The 23170-nt window shown below is 41.1% G+C and overlaps 1 protein-coding gene across 4 annotated transcripts in view; it reads left to right on the top strand.

Annotated features, from left to right (window-relative positions):
- LOC126463621 (mediator of RNA polymerase II transcription subunit 6) overlaps positions 1-21519 on the top strand; it is a 40918-nt gene extending 19399 nt beyond the window's left edge. For all 4 annotated transcript variants that reach the window (XM_050096174.1, XM_050096173.1, XM_050096176.1 and 1 more), the window contains 3 exons: positions 3278-3452; positions 20991-21237; positions 21329-21519. In XM_050096174.1, the coding sequence (XP_049952131.1) occupies positions 3278-3452; positions 20991-21237; positions 21329-21429 (523 nt within the window). In that variant the 3' untranslated portion in view covers positions 21430-21519. The remainder of the gene's footprint in view (positions 1-3277; positions 3453-20990; positions 21238-21328) is intronic.
- The last annotated feature ends 1651 nt before the right edge of the window (positions 21520-23170 follow it).

The following is a 23170-nucleotide window of genomic DNA, read 5'->3' as shown; positions in this document are numbered from 1 at the left end:
CTCTTAAATTCCATCATCTTAGTCACAGGATATTTACTATGCTGTGGCAGGTCTTTAAATACATGTATACCAATGTGTATGACTGTAGTACTGTCAAACCCTTGAAGTGCCTCTAGAGCTTAATTTTGGTCCTTGTGTTATAGTCTTGCTTTAGACTATTTTTTACAAAAAGTGTAATAACAGTGTAACTATTATTGTTACTCAAAGAAGAGAATAACAGTTATCAAAATGCCAAGTTTTTTGAAGAGTTCTCTGCTAGATATTCTAGAATAAATACTGGATATAATTCTGTTCATATCTTGCTTGTGGTTTTTAGAGGGCACAATACATTATTCTTCATTTCAAAATCACTTTTGGCTTTAATCATGGGTATTCCATATGTAGCTGAGCTGAGTTTGTTCACAGCATATGTGCTTTCAGATTGTAAACTATCCATAGTCCCAGAAAACAACACTATCTACTTCTTGTATTTTATTGTTTAAATAGGCTATTGTATTACATTGTATTGCAAAATTAATTGTCCAGCTTTATCATACAGCACAAATTCTACTGGTGTAAAAAGTATAGCATAAGATAATCTTACAATCTAAAGTTTATCATAAAACAATAATTTCGGGCAGAGCAACATGTGTGGAAATACACATAGCACAATATGTGACTAACCAATTGGATTATGTGTAGAACCTTAACATCTTCACAATTTGTTTTAATCAAAGATGATAGAGTACACAAATGGCTGCAGAGAGTGGCAGTTGTGATGACAGCTGAGTTCTACAATTCCACCAGTGATGGTGCTGCCCACCAGACATTCTGGTCAGTCTGTCACCACGATCTTGTTGCATATGCGGAATACTTATACACACTTGTAAATTGCGAAATGTGGGACTTCTCTGTCAATCTTCAATGCCACATCCAAGAGTGTAGTTAATGATGACAAGCTGCAAGTTCAAAGTTTCTCAGACTAAGTACCTGTTGAGCTAATCCTGCCCTCATTTTAGTTCATACTGGAGTGCTAATCTGGGTGCACACAGAATTTGCATCCTTGTCTTCAGCTTAAATCAGAGTTATGTGTGTAGATTTTCCACTACAGATCTTGTGTCAGGGGTATTACCTTCCTCAACTTCCACAGCATGCAGTTCACTTTGTACCTTCAGATACTTCATCAGCTAGGACATTGAGCTTCATTAACCTTCATTAGTTCCAGATTTGTCAACTTCGAGATTGATCTATAATCAACGAAGGCTACAATTTCTTCATTCTGTTAGGTAAAATGGCTCTGGGCCTCTTGTTTAGATCTTCCTATTGACGCACACACCATTTGTCAATCCTATGACTGTGCTCTGTGCTGCAGGTTTTTTTTTTTCTGATTTTGACCTTTGAGCTTGATATGATGGCCATTCTTCTGCCTTTTGTTTAATAGCTTTTTGCTCAGTGGTACAGGCTTTTTGACAAGCTGCCATCTCATCAATAGTAGTGTGAGGATTCAGTTGTCTTTCTCACCCATTTTTTTGATTTTGTCACTTTTCAACCTTTTTTGGTCTTTTAGGAACAAAATAAGTCATTTACTTTTGTTTCTAAATTTCTTTATTTATGTTTGTTCATTGAATTTTTTTGGTATACTCAAATGATTAAAGTAGATGGAATCTATTGTGAAAGGCTCCTGAAATTTGGGCTAAATTGGTCTTTTCTCATTTTCAAGTGTTTTTTTTTTCGTATTTTGTGCATTTAGTATTAGTTTCAAATATTCCTCCATTACAACTGTATCTATGTTTGTGGCAGATTCTTATTTTTCTGTTGGAACAAAATACTTGCTGTGATACTCTATTCAGTTCTGAAAATAAACTTTTCAAGATGGCAAAATGAAAATTATGTAGTGACTGGCTTGAAAAGACAGAGTTTGAAACTATTGAAAAATATAAATTTTAATCACTAGTGTAACCCTGATACTTAACTATGTGCTGGAACACGTGCCTCCCTGACTCTGTAGCCAGTTGAACATCCTGTAACTCAGTATGTCCAGCAGTTCTCTAATAATGTCTACAAGAGTTTATTCGTCTTTTGTGTTAAACTTGATAAGTAAGCTGTATCAGTGTCTATGTCATTGAAAATAATAAAAGCTTCTGAACAGGATTTATTTAGTAGAAAAATGTAAATTTAAAATGCTGGCTTCCATTACTGGGAATCTAGGGAGGAAACCAAATGAGAATCAGCCAACCCCATTGAAATATTTGTTGTGTTGATCAATGTATTAAACACTTTTAACAATCCTTAGTTCCTTTGTGAAGTCTGTTTACTTGTTTTCACTACCCCTCAACACATACTAATTAAAGCATCAAGAGGGAATCATAAGTAGCATAATCAGTTTGCTTTGTGTTAGTACAAATAAGTTACCAATTTAAATAACTAATATTGCCAAAAATCAACTATTTTTCATTGTTGTGGGCTGCAGCAAGATGGTATTTCTGTTAAGAAATCAAATCATATAACCATTTATGTCGGTTAGGAGATTATTATTCCCAGTTTTTCAGATGTTTTGTTTATTTAATTTAAAAATATGCAAACAGCACAGTGTTAAATTAAATATCAGACATTTGGACAATTAGCACATAATTATCTTCATACTGATATCATGATACAGTTGTACTACAACTTCACAAAAGGTAACAGTTATGTGTTTCTCATGTACTACATGCCATAGTATTTCAGTATGAGTATGCATTTTTCTGTCACAGTTTCTCATATGGCACTTTACTGTGTGTTTTGTGACCTTGTCCCACATGGTATATGGTGAAGCTGCCCTCAACTGGAAGATCGGTTTGAACACTGCATTGCAAAGTCAGTGTCATGGACTTTTGGGTTCGATAGTCTGGCACTTATACATCAAACCACCAAGCTGTACCCCTTGTCATAAATTACTTTGTCCTACAGTACATATTTCAAGATGTCATGTTACCCCAACTTGGGCAAGTGTTTATAGACTGCTAGTTGTTTGTTTGGGTTAGTTCTCTTAATGTGATTTAGAAATGTTACAGCTATTATTAAGCTTAGCAGTGCATAAGCTGTAATTTTTTTTTCCATGTATCACTTTTTTTATATGTTGTGAGACCTAATTTGCCATTTTATCAAGACGAAACTACAGTGCAAATGCTCACCCCTGTCCTGAATTTTAAATTGTGTATTATTTTTTTTATTTTCAGTTTTGTTGCAAAAATTGTTTTATTGCTTCTCATGTAATGCTAATTCCTGTATGTAAACATTTATTTTGTTGCAATTACAGAAATATGACTGGACTTGAATACATATTGCTTCACGTCCAGGAACCAATTCTGTATGTAATTCGCAAACAGCATCGACATACTCCCACCCAGGCAACACCTCTTGCAGATTATTACATTATTGCTGGCACAGTTTATCAAGCCCCTGACCTTATGTCTGTGATAAATTCAAGATTGGTGAGTTAAGATATCATAAAATATTGGAATTTAAATAATTTCAACAATGCAAAGTATAATGTAGTTTATTGTGAAAATGACAGAAACAGAAAGGCTGGCTGGTAAGTACTATCAAGAGGTGTAGTTCCTAGTGATGCCAATAGGAACACATAGTATGAAATAATACTTAACAAGTTTCTCTCAACAGACCTCTGAATTTTACCTCTGGAAGGAAAGTTCTGGCCAGCCTTTCTGTCTCTTTGCAAGTTTAACAATGTCCTCAATCTAATTTTTCCTATAATATAATTACTATCACCTATGCAGGGCAGTTCAATTAAGCTGTTCATCTCAGGTATTTCCTGAACCATTTAAGATGCTGTGATTGTGTTTTCACCCAAGTCAATTGCAAAAAAAGTTCTCACTAAATGACGTATGGTCTCTTTCTATAGCTATATTAGACACATCGGTATCAGGTTCACTTTTTCAAACAGTACTGTAGTTATTTCTGCTGCCAGTGTCATAGTTCTAAAAGGGACAAATTCATCAGTATTTCACTCATCAAAATTGGATCAGTAGTTTCAGAGAAATTGCGATATGAGGACTTAGGATGTCTTCATTTTAGACATCAAACAGATTGCTGTCTCTCGTGGAAGATACTTTTGCTGTATGGAAATGATGCAGCAGGCTGATGGCATGCTCCAGTTTAATATGGCTGAGCGATAGTACTTATGAAATCGGAATGGTGGAGAAAAATTTAATTAAAAACTGATACTAATCACATTTCGTTATGTGCAGTTAGATTGACACACTAACTGGAGGGTAAGGGATATGGCACCTAGGGACGAATAACCACTCAAATACAGTAATAGTTCTGCCCTTGTTTCTTCCAGATCCCTGAAAGAAGGATGTCTGTAAAAAATTGAATGTACATTGTACTCCTGATTATTCATGCAGGTTATCCGCTTTGTGGATTATTCATGCATCTAAAAAAAAAAGCAGTCACATGTAGCACATGGGGTCCAGCAGCAAGGGTTATCCAGTGCTAGGGGCACTAATCCAGACCGACAGTGGAAGATGACTGCTCCGAGGTGCACCTGTGCACACTTAGAAGTCGGCTGCCAACACTGCCACTATTATCTGATCAGTAAACATTGTCCTAAATACAAGATTTGAAAATATCTTGATTATTGGTATTTTTCAATTATTTGTGCATCTTCTCCCCCACATTAACATGAACATTTGGAAATATATTGTATTTGTAAAATAGGGAATTGAGCAATAAAGATTGTTATATAATAACTCCATGACTTGAGTTAAATGTCAAGGTACTTGCTTACATTGCAAAATTACATCAGCAATAAACAGGAAATTACAGAAGAATGTGGTCATAAACACTTCCTTAAAACACCATTTATGTCATCAAGTGTTTGAAATTCAAGTAGACAATCTCTTGGGAGCCTGCCAAACCTTTGTTGTACAAGGCTTACACAGACAAGTGGGGGCTCTGTCGGTGTGTGCACTTACTTCCCTAGATGCTTGTGAGACTTGCAGGAAGTCTAAATCTTTCTTTTAATCCCAGAAGATTAGGTGGTCCATTGGGCAGTGTTAACACCAAAACCCAAAAGAGGCTTCATGTGGCAAGTCCATCTGAGACATTTTTGAATATCACTGCAAGCAGTAATAGTAACAGACCTCATCTTGGGATGAGTAATGTATATTGTTGTTAAATCTGTAGCAGGTTCATTTGAGAATTTGCGCCTTTCTACATCCATAAAACTTTAGAGGCATATGCAAGGCAACAGAAATCTATCAAGAGGTTGCGCCATGGTACGCTCCTGATCGAAGCACTGGAAGCTACTCAAATCAGCAGGTTGTTAAATTCCTACTACTTGAAGAATGTGCTATCAACAGTGAGTTGCACAGTGAGCTAAATTATTGGAAAGGTGTTGTGACATGCCAGGTCATTATGGGTATAGATACCAAAGTACTCCAACAGGAATGGAAAAATTGATGTCACTAAGTTCAGAATTTTGTGAAGAAGGTTGATGGTGAACTCCAGAAATCGCCATCCTTTATCTTGACCTCCAGTTTGTCAAAATTGCCTGAATGTATTGTAGCAGTCCTTCTCCATCTTAAGATTAACCCTTTGTACGTAATCCAATGTGCTGTATTAACTGGCAATGCTGTGGTCACACCATAATGAATTGTCCACATGTGGAAGATGGGGCTCCACTGTCCAGGAACCAGGTATTCAGTTCGGTGTGATACCCTTGTGTATCAATTTGCTACCAAGCCAATCCATTTGGGACCGAGGAATGCCCTGTCTTCGCAGAAGACAAGAAAATCCAGGAGATTAATTACCCATCGTATCTCATACTCTGAGAAGTATATGTATACAGAGTAGGGCAGCACAAATGGTCACAGGGTTGTTTGACCCTTGGAAGAGTGTCACAGAGCTGCTGAAGAAACTGAACTGACAGGCATTTGAAGATATATGTAAACTATTCCAAGAAAGTGTGCTAACGATGTTTCAAGAACCAGATTTAGTGACTCTAGAAATATACTACAACTGCTATGTATTGCTGACACAGGGATCATGCGGACAAGATTAGAATAATTACCACACACACACACACACACACACACACAGAGAGAGAGAGAGAGAGAGAGAGAGAGAGGTATTCAGTCAATCATTCTTTCCGCACTCTATACATGAATGGAACGGAAGAAACTCTAATATCTGGTACAGTAGAACGCACCCTCTGCCGTACACTACACAGTGGTTTGCAGAGTATAGATATAGGTGTGAAGGAGGAGTGTAAGACAAGACAATCACCAAATTTTGTGATGTAGTTCATCTCAGCATTGATACAGTCTATACAGGAGACCAGTGTTAATATCCAGACTTTTGACAGCCGAGTAGGGTATAACTTGCTCCTGTAAATGGAGCTACAGGTCTGCATCACTAGTCCAGCCAAGCCTTCCCACCACTAAAATAATGGTGGTTGCAGAACCTAATGTTTGAAAGTATAACAGAGTCTCACAGCAGACAGCAGAAGAGCACCAACAAAGTGTTTCTGGTAAAACAGCCTTACCACCATCCCCAAAATCCAGACTGCAAATGAAAAACAATAGGCCAAAAGATAGCATCAAACCATGCGATCTTCACAAGGACGTAGCCAAAGGGACTCCCATTATCACCTAAATGAAATTACACATGATCTAGTTGTCGTATTGTGAAATTTAAAGATATAAGGGGCCATCAAAAAGTTTCCAGTTGAGGGTATTGCTGTAACATATAGTTGTGGTCCGATGTGGGTATGTATTGCTCCAAAACGTGGGCAAGGGATTAGTGTGGCATTTGTGTCTTTCCAACATGCATGCGGTAATTGCAGAAATGTGAACTGTGGAGATATAATTACCAAATGTGTCCAGTCAAGATCAACATGCTGTTATTCTTCTCGGATGCCAAAGGATGAGCACTGGTAGATATCCATCTGACAATGAAGAATGTATATGGGGCAGCATGTCTGTCGAAAAGCACAGTTGTGGATGGTGTGACATGGGGTCTATTCAAGTGTGTGACACTTGAGCATCCGACCTATAGTCCTGATCTCTCCCCAAGCAATTATCATGCCCTTGGTCACTTAAAAAAAGGTGTTCAAGGCTTGACGATTCCTGTCAGATGAGGATGTACAGCAGGCAATTACGAACTTATTCACTACCAAATGGGTATCTTCATACTGGCGCATATATGCGATGATTGCCTTAATGCCCATGGCGATTTTGCCTGAATTGTAGGGGCCTACCAATTCTGGACTGTACGCCCTTCGAGTGGAAACTTTTTGATTGCCCCTTATTTTTTTGTGATTGTGAATCGCATGAGAAAAAGGGATACATACTATTGATAATCAACAAAACCATGGATACATTTTACTATCGATATTTTGATGGCACTGTCAGCCATCTTCAATTGTTATTTTGTTAATCAGATCAGTTCTTATTTTCAGCTGTACTTAACGTAAATGCTGTCGTTTATTGTTCTCATGCTGTGTGCTGTTACGACTGTTTCCAATTTTGGATAAATTTGTAACAAGAAAGAACAGGAAAACAGATTCTGAGTTGTCCACTAACATTATGATAAGTTAAAAACACATACACAGTACTATAATAATCTAATTACCTATCTATAGCAGTTTAATGTAAGTGATGGAGTTGTTATCTGGAGGCTGGTAGAATGTTGGGGATGAAATATTTCAGTATTTCACAACACAGCTGAGTAGTAAACATTAAAAAAATATATGAATAAGTACATATAATATTCTGCCTGTCTTGCCCAGAAATTGCGTTGATCAACAAAAATGTAGGCAATGGCTGCATTTCTGTAAAAAAAAAAAAAAAAAAAAATGCTCAAAATTCTACAATTATTAGACAAAATGTCAAAATATCATCACAGCTGGTCACCTGCACGGTACTCGATTATGGAAACCTGTCAGATATGAAACGATTTGCAGGGTTTTGTGGAGAGTGGAAGGGGTATGTGATGAAAGCACATAGCACATTCTGTAGTTCGTTTGTTTCCATAGACTTTTCAGTGGGCTGCTTGAATTTGTCAGAGCTGACTGTGCACTGCAACCTACCCCCCCGCCTCCTCCCCCCCCCCCCCCCTTTGTCTAATATCTATTCAGTATCTTTTGATCCATTGTGGACATGGGGCAGTGACTAGTCAAATATTTACAAAGGAAAATCGCCAAATAGCCGTACGTTTTGAGAAGTTTTTTTCTTTTATTTTCACAACCAGTTTCAGCATTTAATATGTTGGTCAATTGTTGTCAGGTCATTGAAGGAAGCATGCGAACAACAAATTAACGATATCCAGATACTGGTGGCTCCATTAGGCCAGCATCGATACATCTGAATGTCTACACATGAAGTGCAGATGGTGCCTGAAAATGGAATATTGAAATGCTGAAACTGGTCACCAGAATAAAATAAAATAACTTCTCAAAATGTACAGCTGTTTGGTGATTTTCTATGGTAAAAATGTATTCACACTCTTATAAAACTGTAATAACAAGAGCCACGGATTCCCTGCACAATTAACTCTTAAAATATGCATGCATTCATGCACTATCAAATGACAAAACATGCACAGAAAAGAAAAACATGCAATATGAGAAACCCATCTTTTATTATGGTGCATTGCATTTTTTTTTTTTTTCAAAAACAATTTACAACAACCAGTTTTTTTAAATTCTCCACGGTACAGACATGAGTAGCTCCGTACCATGAGGTGCTGAGCTAGCAATCCCTGGATTCAGGAGGCAAGGTGGTTCGATATGTCTGCTGACAACCTTGAAAATGGTTTTTATGTAGTTCTCCACTTTCAGTTTAGGCAAATGTGGGAGTTGATCCCTTAGTATAGGGCACAGCCAATCTCTTCCGAATTCCTTTCTTTTGTGACAGATTCCAATTCCCTTAAAGATGCAGCATCTCTGCTTAAATGAAAAGAGTTGTATCAAAGGCATACCGAATCTCTCTTCAGAGACTGCTGGCACTAAAAGCCGTATGTACATTGGAAAGCAAATTGCGTCGTCATTTTGTACTGTATATCTGTGCATATACATAGCTCACTTGTGGAAGGGCATTATGTCATGTCTTCATGTTTTACTACAAGAATGATGTTAGGAGTCCAATTGTCACAACTCTAATGCATTTGTAAACAAATGACATACAAACGACAATGTATGTTGTTCTTCATAGAGGAGTTTATTAGCATCAAAGACTGTATAACCATATTATCATGGATATATACAACTCATTTATGAGATCGCATACATTAGAGGTCTAGTTGAAATTAATGCCTGAATCAGTGTTAGGATCACAGAAGTATAGCTCATGGTATTTGTGTGTTAAATAATGTGGTTGCTACAGTTTCAAGGTGACTGTTGAAATAATAAGTTTAAAACAAGTTTATGATCACTTAAGAAAATTGAATGATTGTAATGAAATGAAATATACGAGGGCAGTTCAATAAGTAATGCAACACATTTTTTTTCTGAAACAGGTGTTGTTTTATTCAGCATTGAAATACACCAGGTTATTCCCCAATCTTTTAGCTACACAACACTATTTTTCAATGTAATCTCCATTCAATGCTACGGCCTTACGCCAACTTGAAATGAGGGCCTGTATGCCTGCATGGTACCATTCCACTGGTCGATGTCGGAGCCAACGTCGTACTGCATCAATAACTTCTTCATCATCCGCATAGTGCCTCCCACGGATTGCGTCCTTCATTGGGCCAAACATATGGAAATCCGACGGTGCGAGATCGGGGCTGTAGGGTGCATGAGGAAGAATGGTCCACTGAAGTTTCGTGAGCTCCTCTCGGGTGCGAAGACTTGTGTGAGGTCTTGCGTTGTCATGAAGAAGGAGAAGTTCGTTCAGATTTTTGTGCCTACGAACCCGCTGAAGTTGTTTCTTCAATTTCTGAAGAGTAGCACAATACACTTCAGAGTTGATCGTTTGACCATGGGGAAGGACATCGAACAGAATAACCCCTTCAGCGTCCCAGAAGACTGTAACCATGACTTTACCGGCTGAGGGTATGGCTTTAAACTTTTTCTTGGTAGGGGAGTGGGTGTGGCGCCACTCCATTGATTGCCGTTTTGTTTCAGGTTCGAAGTGATGAACCCATGTTTCATCGCCTGTAACAATCTTTGACAAGAAATTGTCACCCTCAGCCACATGACGAGCAAGCAATTCCGCACAGATGGTTCTCCTTTGCTCTTTATGGTGTTCGGTTAGACAACGAGGGACCCAGCGGGAACAAACCTTTGAATATCCCAACTGGTGAACAATTGTGACAGCACTACCAACAGAGATGTCAAGTTGAGCACTGAGTTGTTTGATGGTGATCCGTCGATCATCTCGAACGAGTATGTTCGCACGCTCCGCCATTGCAGGAGTCACAGCTGTGCACGGCCGGCCCGCACGCGGGAGATCAGACAGTCTTGCTTGACCTCGCGGCGATGATGACACACGCTTTGCCCAACGACTCACCGTGCTTTTGTCCACTGCCACATCACCGTAGACATTCTGCAAGCGCCTATGAATATCTGAGATGCCCTGGTTTTCCGCCAAAAGAAACTCGATCACTGCCCGTTGTTTGCAACACACATCCGTTACAGACGCCATTTTAACAGCTCCGTACAGCGCTGCCATCCGTCGGAAGTCAATGAAACTATACGAGACGAAGCGGGAATGTTTGAAAATATTCCACAAGAAATTTCCGGTTTTTTCAACCAAAATTGGCCGAGAAAAAAAAATGTGTTGCATTACTTATTGAACTGCCCTCGTACTTTACTAAAATTTGAGTTTGAAATCAGGAACATTGTATGCTTTGATGTGTTGAATAAATTCTGACTTGCTTTCTGTTAAGTTGTAAATTTAAATACAAGGTTGCAGTAGGAGAAAGATACCTATTGTCAAAAAAAGAACAGAACCCATTTAACTTTATAAGTTATTCAACCCAGCCTTAAGATTATTCTGCTCTGCGATACTGAACCTTATATGAGAAAACTGCGCTCTCTCTTCTTCTTCTTCTTCTTCTTCTTCTTCTTCTCTCTTTAAGGCAATAAATTATATTTGAATTTCAATTCATTCAGCGTTCAGTGGTAGAGTGCAGTTATTGTAGTGTTTGCAGAAGAGCCAACACTGTTTTTCTAGAGGAGGCCGAAATGCACGCTTTAATTACACGCTGACTGGCGTGAGGTCTGGAACAGTTAAGGGTATTAATAGTAGCAAATAAAGTACGTAGTTGATATAATACTTAACTTTAATCCACAATTGTAGAACATCTCTTGTTACAGTACATGCTTCATAATATTAATTATCAATTGAATACGGCGCCTTCTAGGTCGTAGCAAATGACGTAGCTGAAGGCTATGCTAACTATCGTCTCAGCAAATGAGAGCGTAGTTGTCAGTGAACCATTGCTATGGACATCGGCTGTACAACTGGGGCGAGTGCTAGTACGTCTCTCTAGACCTGCCGTGTGGTGGCGCTCGGTCTGCTGTCACTGACAGTGGCGACACGCGGGTCCGGCGTATACTAATGGACCGCGGCCGATTTAAAGGCTACCACCTAGCCAGTGTGGTGTCTGGCGGTGATACCACATTCCTCCCCCGCAAATTGGCGAACAGTTGTGTTACAAGGCTTCCGCCCGCCGTGGGGAGGACCCCATGTTGACGTATGTGACGAGGTGGGGAGCCTAACAACAGGCGCGACTGTGCCACCCGCACCCGGCCATTCGGTCCGAGGGGAGCTAGGAAACGCCTGAAAACCTAGTCCAGGGTGCACGCCAACATGCGGTGTATGCGCCCGTAAAGAGACAGGAGGGGCCGAAGGGTCGACCTCCATCAGAACGGGGCACCCGACGGGCGAAGACGACATCTGGTCCAGAGCGGGCAAGAGTTCCATGTCGGAGGACAGCTGGTCACGGGAAGCGATCGGCAGCGCGTGACCCAGGGAGGCGCCTGGCGGTTGCAGCGAAGAGTCCACTGCGGGCGTCGCCGGTGGGAGAACAGGCGGCGGCGGCGCGCCGCCATGTGGCAAAATGGAAGGCAGCGTCGGTAACACCTGGGGATGAGGCGAGCCAGTAGATGGGTCCCCAGGGCGCTGACCGGACGGCACCGTCGCTGAAAGCAGACGGGGAGCGGCAGAACCCGTGCGACGACAGAGGCGCAGCTGATTGAGATGCCGATGCACCTCACCAGAGGCCCCCAAAACCAGATACATAGCGCGGCCGAGGCAGCGAAGAATGCGCCCTGCGAGCCAACGCTGTGAACCTCGATAGGTGCGATAGTATACAATGTCGCTTGGAGCAAAAGCAGGTGGCTGCCGCTGCACAGGAACCTGATGCGGCGGATGCAGCAAAGACATCAAGGTTCGATGAGGACGACCGTGGAGCAACTCAGCCGGCGAGCGACCATCTCGGGGCTGAGAGCGATACGAAGACAAAAAGAGCAACAACGCGTCCTCTCGAGAATGCGACTCTTTGAACTTCTACATCTGTTACTTGAAAGTCGGGACCAATCGTTCAGCGGCACCGTTGGACTGAGGCGAAAACGGCGCGGATGTCGGATGTTGAATACCATTGGCCTTGCAGAATGACTGAAATTCTGCGGACATGATTTGTGGGCCATTGTCGGAAACGATAGTCTGTGGAAGACCTTCAATGCAAAAGATAGCAGATAACGCTTGGATGGTGGCAGAAGAGGTCATGGAAGACATCCTGACAACAAAAGGAAAATTACTGAAGGAATCGACAACAACCAACCATCGAGCATTCCAGAATGGACCAGCAAAATCTATGTGCAAGCGTTGCCAGGGGGAAGTGGCTTTCGGCCATGCAAAGAATTTCCACGGTGGTGCGGATTGTTGTTCGGCACACGCCATGCAAGAAGAGCACATATTCGTAATCGCAGCATCGATACCGAACCAAGTACAGGGCTGACGAGCAAGTTGTTTCGTTCTCACTATACCCCAATGGCCTTGGTGGAGAAGCCGTAAGACAGAGGACTGTAACGAACGTGGGACCACGACCCTGGACTGATCATTATCAGAACGCAACAGCAAAACACCACGTCGAACAAGAAGTCTCTCCTTGTGAGCAAAAAATCGGCGAACCAACGGATTCTCGATCCGTGACTTTGACTTTGACAATGGCCATTGCGTGTCAACAAAAAGCAAAACGGCAGCAAGGACAGGGTCAGCAGCAGTGGCTGCAGCTACTCGACGAAAATCAATCGGAAATGATTCGACCACGTCATCGGTTTCCGAATCAATGAACATGCAAGCAAGTTCAGAAGAATCGAATGCTCTATCCTCAGCAACAGGCAAACGGGACAACGTATCGACATTTCCGTGCTTAGCAGTGGACCGATACAAGATATCGTAGCGGTACTGTGAGAGGAAAATAGACCAGCGAATGAATTTCTGCGCTGTACGTGGAGGTACAGGCTTGTCCGAATGAAAAAGTGACGTCAAAGGTTTGTGGTCTGTGATGATTGTAAAGTGACGACCATACAAGAAATCATGGAACACCAAATACGAGAGCCAAAGCTTCTTTTTCTATATGTGAATAATTTTGTTGCGCAGACGAAAGCAATTTGGATGCAAAGGCAATAGGGCGATCATGCGATCCATCTTTGTGTGCAAGCACAGCACTGATCTCGAAATCCAATGCATCTACCATCAACAAAAGGGGTTTCTGGGGATCGAATGGCGTAAGGCAAGTATTTGAAAGCAACGCCGATGTCAACTGGCGAAATGCGCGTTCGCATTCCGTCGTCCAGACGAACGGAACACCTTTACGACATAAGTGATGAAGCGGAGCTGAAATGGAAGAGGCATTGCGCACATAGCGATGGTAGTAATTTATTTTACCCAGCGCACTCTGTAGCTGCTTCAAATTCTGCGGCGAAGGCAAGTCTTGTATGGCACAGAGGTGCTCGGGACTGGGATGTATGCCTTGGGCATTGATTACATGTCCCAGATATGGTAAATCACGAGCAAAAAACACACATTTGTCCTTCCGCAAGCGAAGACCGTTTTGTCGCAAGACCTGAAATAATGTTCTGAGATTGGCTAAATGTTCTTGTTCCGTCTTTCCGGAGATCACAATATCGTCCAGATAGTTTGCTGCAGTAGGGACCGACGCACAAACTGTTTGCAGATATTGCTGAAACAAAGCAGGGGCGGATGCACACCCGAATGGTAGTCTTTTGAATTGATACAAACCAAGATGCGTGTTAACCACCAAAACTCGCTGGGATTCTTTGTCCACCGGTATTTACAAGTACGCATCTGCTAGGTCCAACTTCGAAAAATATTTACCCGGGCACAGTTTGTCAAAAAGATCTTCCGGGCGGGGTAAAGCTCCGGTATCGAGCTGGAATGGGATCACGTTGCCATGAATGTCCAAATCTACAAAAAGTTTATTGTCCTGCTGATGACAAGAGCGACTGTCTCGCGCAACCAAGGCCCGGTGCAAAAATGTCTGCAAACTCATCACATAGACGAGAAACACTGGCTGAAGGCACAGTCTGGTTCACTGAGAGGACCGGCTTTACTATAGACAAGTTAAACAACTGAAATAAATCTAAACCAAACAAGTTCACTGCAGAAGAAGAACGAAGTACGTAAAATGACACAAGTTTTGTTTGTCCCTTGTATGTTGCAAGAAGGCTGCACTGTCCTAACACAGGGATATTCTGACCGGAATAACTATTTAACTTAACATTTGCGGCATGCAACGGAGGTGTGCCCAGTTGTTTGTACGTGTCTTTATTGATCAAAGAAACTGCAGCTCCGGTATCGAGCTGGAATGGGATCACGTTGCCATGAATGTCCAAATCTACAAAAAGTTTATTGTCCTGCTGATGACAAGAGCGACTGTCTCGTGCAACGTGAACAGACACTGGTACAGAATCACTTGCTAATTAACGTGATTTCTGGCGACGTCGACGCACACTTTTTGTGGGACGCACACAGTCACTTTTAGAGAGAGTGGCACTGGGTGGAGTGGAATTAACTACATGAATGTCCATGGGCGAATGTTCATGAGTCTGAGCATTCTTGGTTCGATTCCGGCATGAAGCAAAGGGCCTGGAATGGTTGTGAGTGTCCGATCTGAGCTTTTTCTGGCAAACACTCTGAACATGTCCTTTTTTATTACAGAAGAAGCAAATAGCTTGGCGTGACGTGCAATTTTCACGCGAATGTCTAGTAGCACACCGCGGGCATGATTTTAGCACTGCATTTGCTTGCTGCCGCAGGACACGTGGTTGAGAGCTTGGCGGCAGCTGCGCGAACGAGCGCGAGGGCTGTTTACTGTTCCGTGCAGCTCGCCTGGCGGGCCGGTTAACGTGACACACAGCTGGCGAAGGTTCAAACGATTCCTGAGCAAAGTCAAGTGTGTCTTGCCTATCCAATATGTCTATCACTTGTTGAATGGAGGGATTGACTAGTTTCAAAATTTGCTCCCATATACGAACATCAGAAACGTTCTGTGCAATTGCGTCACGCACCATAGTATCTGAATAAGGGAGTCCACATTCACACTCAAAAGCACAATCCCTAGTAAAGCCTTGCAAAGTTGCAACCCACTCCCGGTTAGTTTGACCGGCCGTACGTTTTGTACGAAAGAAAGTATACCTCTTTGCAACGACATTGACTGATTCCTTGAAATATGCATCTAATGCAGACAAAATTTCTTCGTAGGACAGAGTTGCTATGTCGCGTCGGGGAAACAATTTCACTATCACACGGTACGTCTGGACGCCGACACATGATAATAAGTGAGGCTGCCGCTCATTACCTCGAATTCTGTAGGCGGCGAGATGGAATCCAAATTGGCGTGACCACTCCGTCCAGCTTTCCATCGCCGCATCAAATGGACGAAAAGGTGGTGCAACTGCGTGTTGTGGCTGCGGTAGTGGTGGAGCGGCGGCTGCCGCATCGGTTTGCATTGCACGTTGACCCTGGACGAGCTGTCCAAGGGCATCCAATAAGGCCTGCGTCTGCCGATTCTGCAAGCAATAAAATTCGGACAGTACATCTGGAGATTGTGGCGAAGCCATGACACAAGTAAATTAAGCAAGTAGAAAAAAGAAGACCCTTTTGAGACTCGTCGCCAAATTTGTAGTGTTGGCAGAAGAGCCAACACTGTTTTCTAGAGGAGGCCGAAATGCACGCTTTAATTACACGCTGACTGGCTTGAGGTCTGGAACAGTTAAGGGAATTAATAGTAGCAAATAAAGTATGTAGTTGATATAATACTTAACTTTAATCCACAATTGTAGAACATCTCTCGTTACGGTACATGCTTCATAATATTAATTATCAATTGAATACGGCGCCTTCTAGGTCATAGCAAATGACGTAGCTGAAGGCTATGTTAACTATCGTCTCGGCAAATGAGAGCGTAGTTGTCAGTGAACCATTGCTATGAACGTCGGCTGTACAACTGGGGCGAGTGCTAGTACGTCTCTCTAGACCTGCCGTGTGGTGGCGCTCGGTCTGCTATCACTGACAGTGGCGACATGCGGGTCCGGCGTATACTAATGGACCGCAGCCGATTTAAAGGCTACCACCTAGCCAGTGTGGATTCTGGCGGTGACACCACAGTTATCATATTGTCAAATTAAGAAATATTTAAATGTGTATTTGTGTGTTGATAATACATTTATAGTTTTTTTTTTTTTTTTTAAGAAAAGCTTTTCTGCTTAATTTTATAGACCAAATGCTATTTGTATGAAGGCCTGCCTGAAAGGAAATTATGTACCTTAAACAAATACATTTTTCAGAATAAAATGGAAAACACGAGCCTTTTTAAGGTCGTCTTTAGCAAATTGGACCCCCCCCCCCCCCTCCCTTTTTCACAAAATCCTTGCTGCGTCCTTGATTTTTGCCCTGTCTGATGGATCCAACAACGACCATGCCATCGATGTTATTGACTTCTGCCTGAGGTAACCAGAGAGCCCTTCAAGTAAAACACTCACCCCCTGAAACCTCTCCACTACGGAGGAGCAACGGGGAGAAAGACTGAGGATAACATCACCGTTAAGATGGCTTTCATAGCAGATCCTGAATGGATTCAAGACACATATAGAGGAAATACTCCTATTAACTCTGGGTGGACCAGTGTGTATACATCTCCTAAAAGCATTTTAAATTCTCTAGTGCCTCTGAGCTGTGTGGCAACATTATTAAAAGTAAATAAATAAAAAAAAAAAAAAAAAGAAATTGACGTTTGTTGAGAGAGAGCTAAAGGCGGAGTGGCTATTTTCAGAAGCATCTCCTTCCACTCCTCACTCCTCTCCCTCACAACCAGTATACAAACAATCACAGTAGAAGAGCATGTATATCATAGGTTGACCCTCTACCAGCCCCCACCTGAGGTGCTAGATAAAGTACTCTCCATGACCTCCATATTCATCTCCCTCCCCCCATCCTCCACAGCTTCTTTTCTCTGTGGTGATTTTAGTGCATTCATTGTGCTTTGGAGCTCTGCAGTCACCTTTCCTAGAGGTAGAGCAGTTGAGAGCCTTCTCATGTCCTTATGTAAGTGTTTATTGAACATGGTGCAGAGCACGAACTTCAGCTCTAAAACAGGGTCATTAACTGCTACCTATCTCTCAGTATGCTCTCCAGCCCTTACAAACACTGCTCAATGGGAAGTGGTCGATGTCTTGCACACTGTGATCACTTCCCAATCTGGATTCACCTTCCAGACAGAGTGGTGTTCAGAAGATAGCCACCACAATGGGTGGGGCAGGCTGAAACTTTCAGCCAACTTACTGCATTTGAAGACTATCACAGGGATGGGTGAATCATATTACCCAAATGATCCACCATGCTCCTGAAGCATCCATTCTGCTGTCTTTATGCCAATTGAAAAGGCAGCCTGTTGCATGGTGGAAAAACAAATGCTGTCCTGCAGTCAGGACCAGGCGAGTGGTTCTCCATAGTTCCAGGTGCTGGCCATCTGCAGATGACCTCACTGCCTTTCAGGTAGCGAGAATTAAATGTTGCTGAATAATTAGAGACAGCAAAAGAAGAATGTGGAAACAATTCCTGCCCACCATGAATGCTTCCACTAAAACCACATTCGTATAGGAGACACTAGGAGGATTTGTGGAAGAAGAGGGATGTGCCCAGTGACTACTGTAATACAGAATGTAAGTCTCCAACCAACCTGTAAGACACTGTCCAGATTACAGTGGCCTATTTCCCACAGTATTTCCTACAGTTACTGTCACTGCCAGACAAGATTCAGCTTTCCAACAATACATAGTGGCTTTTGAGAGAGACATTTGAGGCTTCAGTTGCTTTGCAGATAATGAATACAGCTGCCTCTTCACCATGTGGGGGCTGGTTTTGGCACTGTCTACAGCTCATGACACATCACCTGGTCATGATAGGACTCATGACGTGGCGTCACCGCTGACCAATTAGAACAGGAAAACCTTGTCCCTCAAGCCATATTTTAAGTGTGACTGTCTTTGCTGTAGCTATTAATAGTATCACATCTGTTCTTAAACATCCTATCAAGTGTTCCTTATTTGTTGATGATTTCTCTGTCTTTTGTTTCTCCTCGAGCCTTCCAACAGCAATTAATCCATTGCAACTGACTATTCAATGGTTGGATAACTAGGCAGAGAAGATGTGTTTTAATACCTCCAATGAGAGGTGTATGTTATGTCACCTCACACAATGGAGCAAACAACTCCTCCTTGCCCTTTTTAACCTCATTTTGGCACCAGGACACTTTCACAGCTCTTGGCAAAAGGCAGTTTCAATTCCACTTTCAAAACCTGGGAGTATTTATCAAAGTGTTGCCTTCACTAGCTGTGTGGGAAAGGTCTTGGAGCAGATGGTCAATTGGTGCTTTGTCTGGATCTTAGAATCCAGGCAGTTCCTTAGTCCCTTACAGTGTGGATCCAGGAGATATTGCTCCACCTTTGGTAAACTGGTTCTCATAGGAGTGGCTATACAGCAGGTTTTCCTGTGTCATGTAGTGGGTATATGTTTTGACATCAACAAGACCTATGATACTGCTTGGGAACATGATACCCTCAGGCAGTTCCTTGAATGGGTTTTAGAGAATTTCTTATATCTTTATATGGTCCTTATCATCACACTATTTTGGATATCAAGTCAGTGGCGTCACCGCTGATCGATTAGAACAGGAAAACCTTGTCCCTCAAGCCACGTTTTAAGTGTGACTGTCTTTGCTGTAGCTGTTAATAGTATCACAGCTGTTCTTAAGCATCCTGTCAAGTGTTCCTTATTTGTTGATGATTTCTCTGTCTTTTGTTTCTCCTCGAGCCTTCCAATAGCAATTAGTCCATTGCAACTGACTATTCAATGGTTGGATAACTAGGCATAGAAGATGTGTTTTAATACCTCCAATGAGAGGTGTGTGCACTTTATTCTTAAAAATATTCTGTATAGAAGGAAGGTTAAAATTGCATCCCTTTAAACTGTTCCCATTCTTTTCTATTGTTATTTCAAGGCACAGTGAGGTTTCTAGGTCTCACATTTGATCCTCAATTTATATGATTGCCACAATTAGGGACATGAAAAGATTGTCACTAAAAACTCTCGGTCTTATAAAATATCTTAGCCACAATACATAAGGAGCAGGTGGAACTTACCTCCTCAAGTTTTACAGGGCCTTGGGCAATCTCAGATAAGAAAGTGGACTGAAATGGAACATGTAATAGCTATAGCCAGAAAATTGGTGAAAGACATTGTGGGGTCCTGCCCACTTGTCTCGTATAGGGTGCCTAAAGGATGTTGCATTCTCGGAGTGCTGTACAACAATTCAAGTGAATCAGGTTAATAGTTTTTATTGCAAAAAAGAAGACTGACAATACTTAACTTGTATTTATAAGAATGTGTCCCAAGTGATGGGTGACATACAATATAAATCAGAGTCCTAGTTGCTATATACAGTGTTCATGCAAGTTTGTCACACTGCTTGTTGATCACTAATAATTGCTGCCATAGCACTCTCTGCTAGGCCGTGCTAATACTCTTTGAATACTGTCCCAATACTGAGCCGATCCTGAGCAGCCAAGGCAGGCTGGAGCGGCTTTTATATTCTCCTCTTGTAGAGGCCGCTCCTGTCGTGGTGTGGTGGTGCACCATTGGCCAACATTGTTTCACTGCCTTCTCTTCTCTTCTCTTGTGTTCTTCATCTTTGTTCCAGTGCTTGTGTTTATGCCAGAACAGGCATAATCATTTCCCTCTTCTAAGGCTTAAGTGTCAGGAACACTTGTAAGTTAACCCCTACTGACCCATTTTTGGCTTTAGGCCATTTTCAAACAGGCATGCACATGTTTTCAATCTATATCATATTTGATTTATACTACAAGCATATGTAAGGTGTGTAAACAGACATGGACAGTCTTCTGTTATTATATCTTCCTTGATGTTTACCTATTATGTGACATGTTGGCTGTTATTTTTGGTGCTTAATGGTACACAGGATATGACTGCTTGCTATGAAAAACATAGATGATCCGGAAAGAATATGTGAAGTTTCCTGATTTAAAGTAACAACTAATATATACTCACAAGCCATCATCTTAGGGAAATTAAATTCACTCATGTGTATGCAGTTTGTGCCATTTGTCACTATACATTGCATCTCAATAGGCATTGTATGAAGTATTCAAAAAATTAGTTTCTAAAATGAGAAGTGAGAATTAGAGAATGAAGTGAAGAGTACACATAACTAGACAGAGACAAAATAATTTCACTTTATCTATCTGTTGGTGCATACTTTACAAAGCTTTTCACAATAGTTTTATATTATTATTTATTCATATCATTTCTCACATAACAGATGTGCGTGAATTTAATATTAATCAGTTGAAGGCTCTCAACCTGGCAATCCTCTGCAAAGAGGCTTTGGAATCTGTTTATTAAGGATAAATGTATTAAATATGGAACTATGATGTTCTTTTTTTTTCTTTCTCCTAGATGTCAACAATACATCATCTACAATCTGCATTTGAAGAATCAAACTCTTATTCTCGATATCACCCTTCTAAAGGGTATTCATGGGATCTAAAAGAACGCAAACCATCAGAAAGGACTGCATCAAAAAAGGAGACTCAAAGGGAAGAGCCGAGCTCATTGTTCCAGAGACAAAGAGTGGATATGTTGCTGGCAGAACTTACACGAAAGTTCCCAGTTCAAGTCATTCCTCAACAGAAACCAGCAATTGGTAAAATAATGCTTAATGTCAAATCGTGTTATACATTAAAATGTAGTATGCTGTGTTATAATTTTTTTTAAATTTGGTCTTGTGTTTGCAGAAGAAGTGAAAGCTGAACCTCGTGAAATTAAACAGGAGAAACCAGATAGTCAGCGAAACATGAAGCCACCACCAGAGAAAAAACCAAAGATCAATTTGTGAAGAGGAATTCCAGAAAATCTAAATAAAGCAAACTGGAAATCAATCTTGTATTTTTTTATAAATATATCCAATAAAAAAATTCGAACATTATCAGCTGATATTGTTGCTAATACTGAAATGATCTTGTTATAAGTAAACAGTTTTCTAGTTGCCACATCCTTCTTACTAAAGCAAGATTAATTATTAGACTAAAAGATTAAAATTTATGCAGTGTTGTGGAAGACAACAGTAATAAATTACTGATGTTGAGGGTACACATAGAGGACTTAACTGCAGTCAGTAAATTTGAGCAGTCTTAATAAATGAAACACATACCCACTTCCTATCAGTTGCCAGCAGTGCAGTCACACCAGCAGTGCAGTCACATGTTAAGTCAGAATAATTTCCTCATGGACTGAAAACAGTGAAAATGTAGCTTAGCTGTGCACAAGAACAAATGAAATTCTGAGATGGAACCTGTAAACAAAAATTTGGAAAGACAGTTATCACATATAGCTATTGATTTATGGCCACACACATATAGCAGAACTGACGTGTCATTACCTTTTGAGATACCTCTCTTTCTCTAGAGCCCTCTTGGTTGATCATAGGATTTTTTCTGTTGCTTAATGCTTCTTTCATTTCTGATAGTGCATCACATTTGTGAAAAATTTTGCACCATTGTTTGAAGTCCATATTGAACTGTAGCTCACCCTGTAACTGACCAGTTTCCAAGTGTGGTCACTGAAGTAAGGAGATGTCAGCACTTCTTGCTTGGGGTATTGATCAGATATGATTGGTTAGGCCTAGTTTTCAAATCAGTTTGAGTGTGTTAATTTAAAGTTGTATTTTGAAGTAAGCGAAGTAACAGCATTTCTTTCTCCAGAAATGAGGGAGCCTCAGTGTCATCAGTACACCTTAGATATGTTTTATTCATGTGAGGATGGTATCTGTCAACATGCATGTATTAACTGTTTGGTGACTAGTTCAGGAGGGGGAGGGGGGGGGGGGGCAGTGGGACAGTTTAAACCAGTATTAAGGTGTATGATCTTAAGATGGCCCTTTAGTTGACAATTCCAAACTAAGACGGAAAAAGATATAAATTTCTTAGAATACAGGAAATGGTTTTCTGCAGACTCGTTAAACCTCTGCGTGTGGACCCAACAAGCTCTTTGTGTATAACTGATACAGGCCTTAGCTCATGTATCAAGGAATATGCTAAGAAATCGCTAACAGGACTAATTAAATCTAGCTGAAGAAAAGGCATTTGATTTATGGCAGAAATTGAGACTTCAGTTCATTATTAGTTCGTAAGGCAAATGTGTCGTCAGAATGTGAAGTAAACGTACGTAAGATACAAATTTCTTAGAATGTAGCAAAAGTGGCAGTTTTCAGTGCTAGGACTTCCATAAATCCAGGAAAAATAGCGAACATCTAGATAATGTTATAAGCGTTACATTGATTCTGATGAAATTAGCCACAATGTAAAATATGTTGTAGCATGAATGGAATATGCAAGCTCAGTGCCGGATGATTTATGCTCAGACTTACATTACGTATGTAATGGGCATGTCAGTTTACTATTGTACAAATTACAGAGCACATGCAGTTATGGGCAGTTCTCTTTCATTCTCTTAATAGAATAAGAATGACATTCTATTTAGAAGACTTCTCTCAGCACGGCAATTGTCTGGAGAGGACTGTGAGCAGCAACATGGCTTCTAAAAATATCCCAGGTATGGTGTTTGGAATTCAGATTAAG

Source organism: Schistocerca serialis, chromosome 1, assembly GCF_023864345.2.
Source record: "Schistocerca serialis cubense isolate TAMUIC-IGC-003099 chromosome 1, iqSchSeri2.2, whole genome shotgun sequence".
Taxonomy (NCBI): Eukaryota; Metazoa; Arthropoda; class Insecta; order Orthoptera; family Acrididae; genus Schistocerca; species Schistocerca serialis.
Note: the sequence above shows the minus strand (reverse complement) of the source record. Positions and strands in the feature narration are given on the sequence as shown.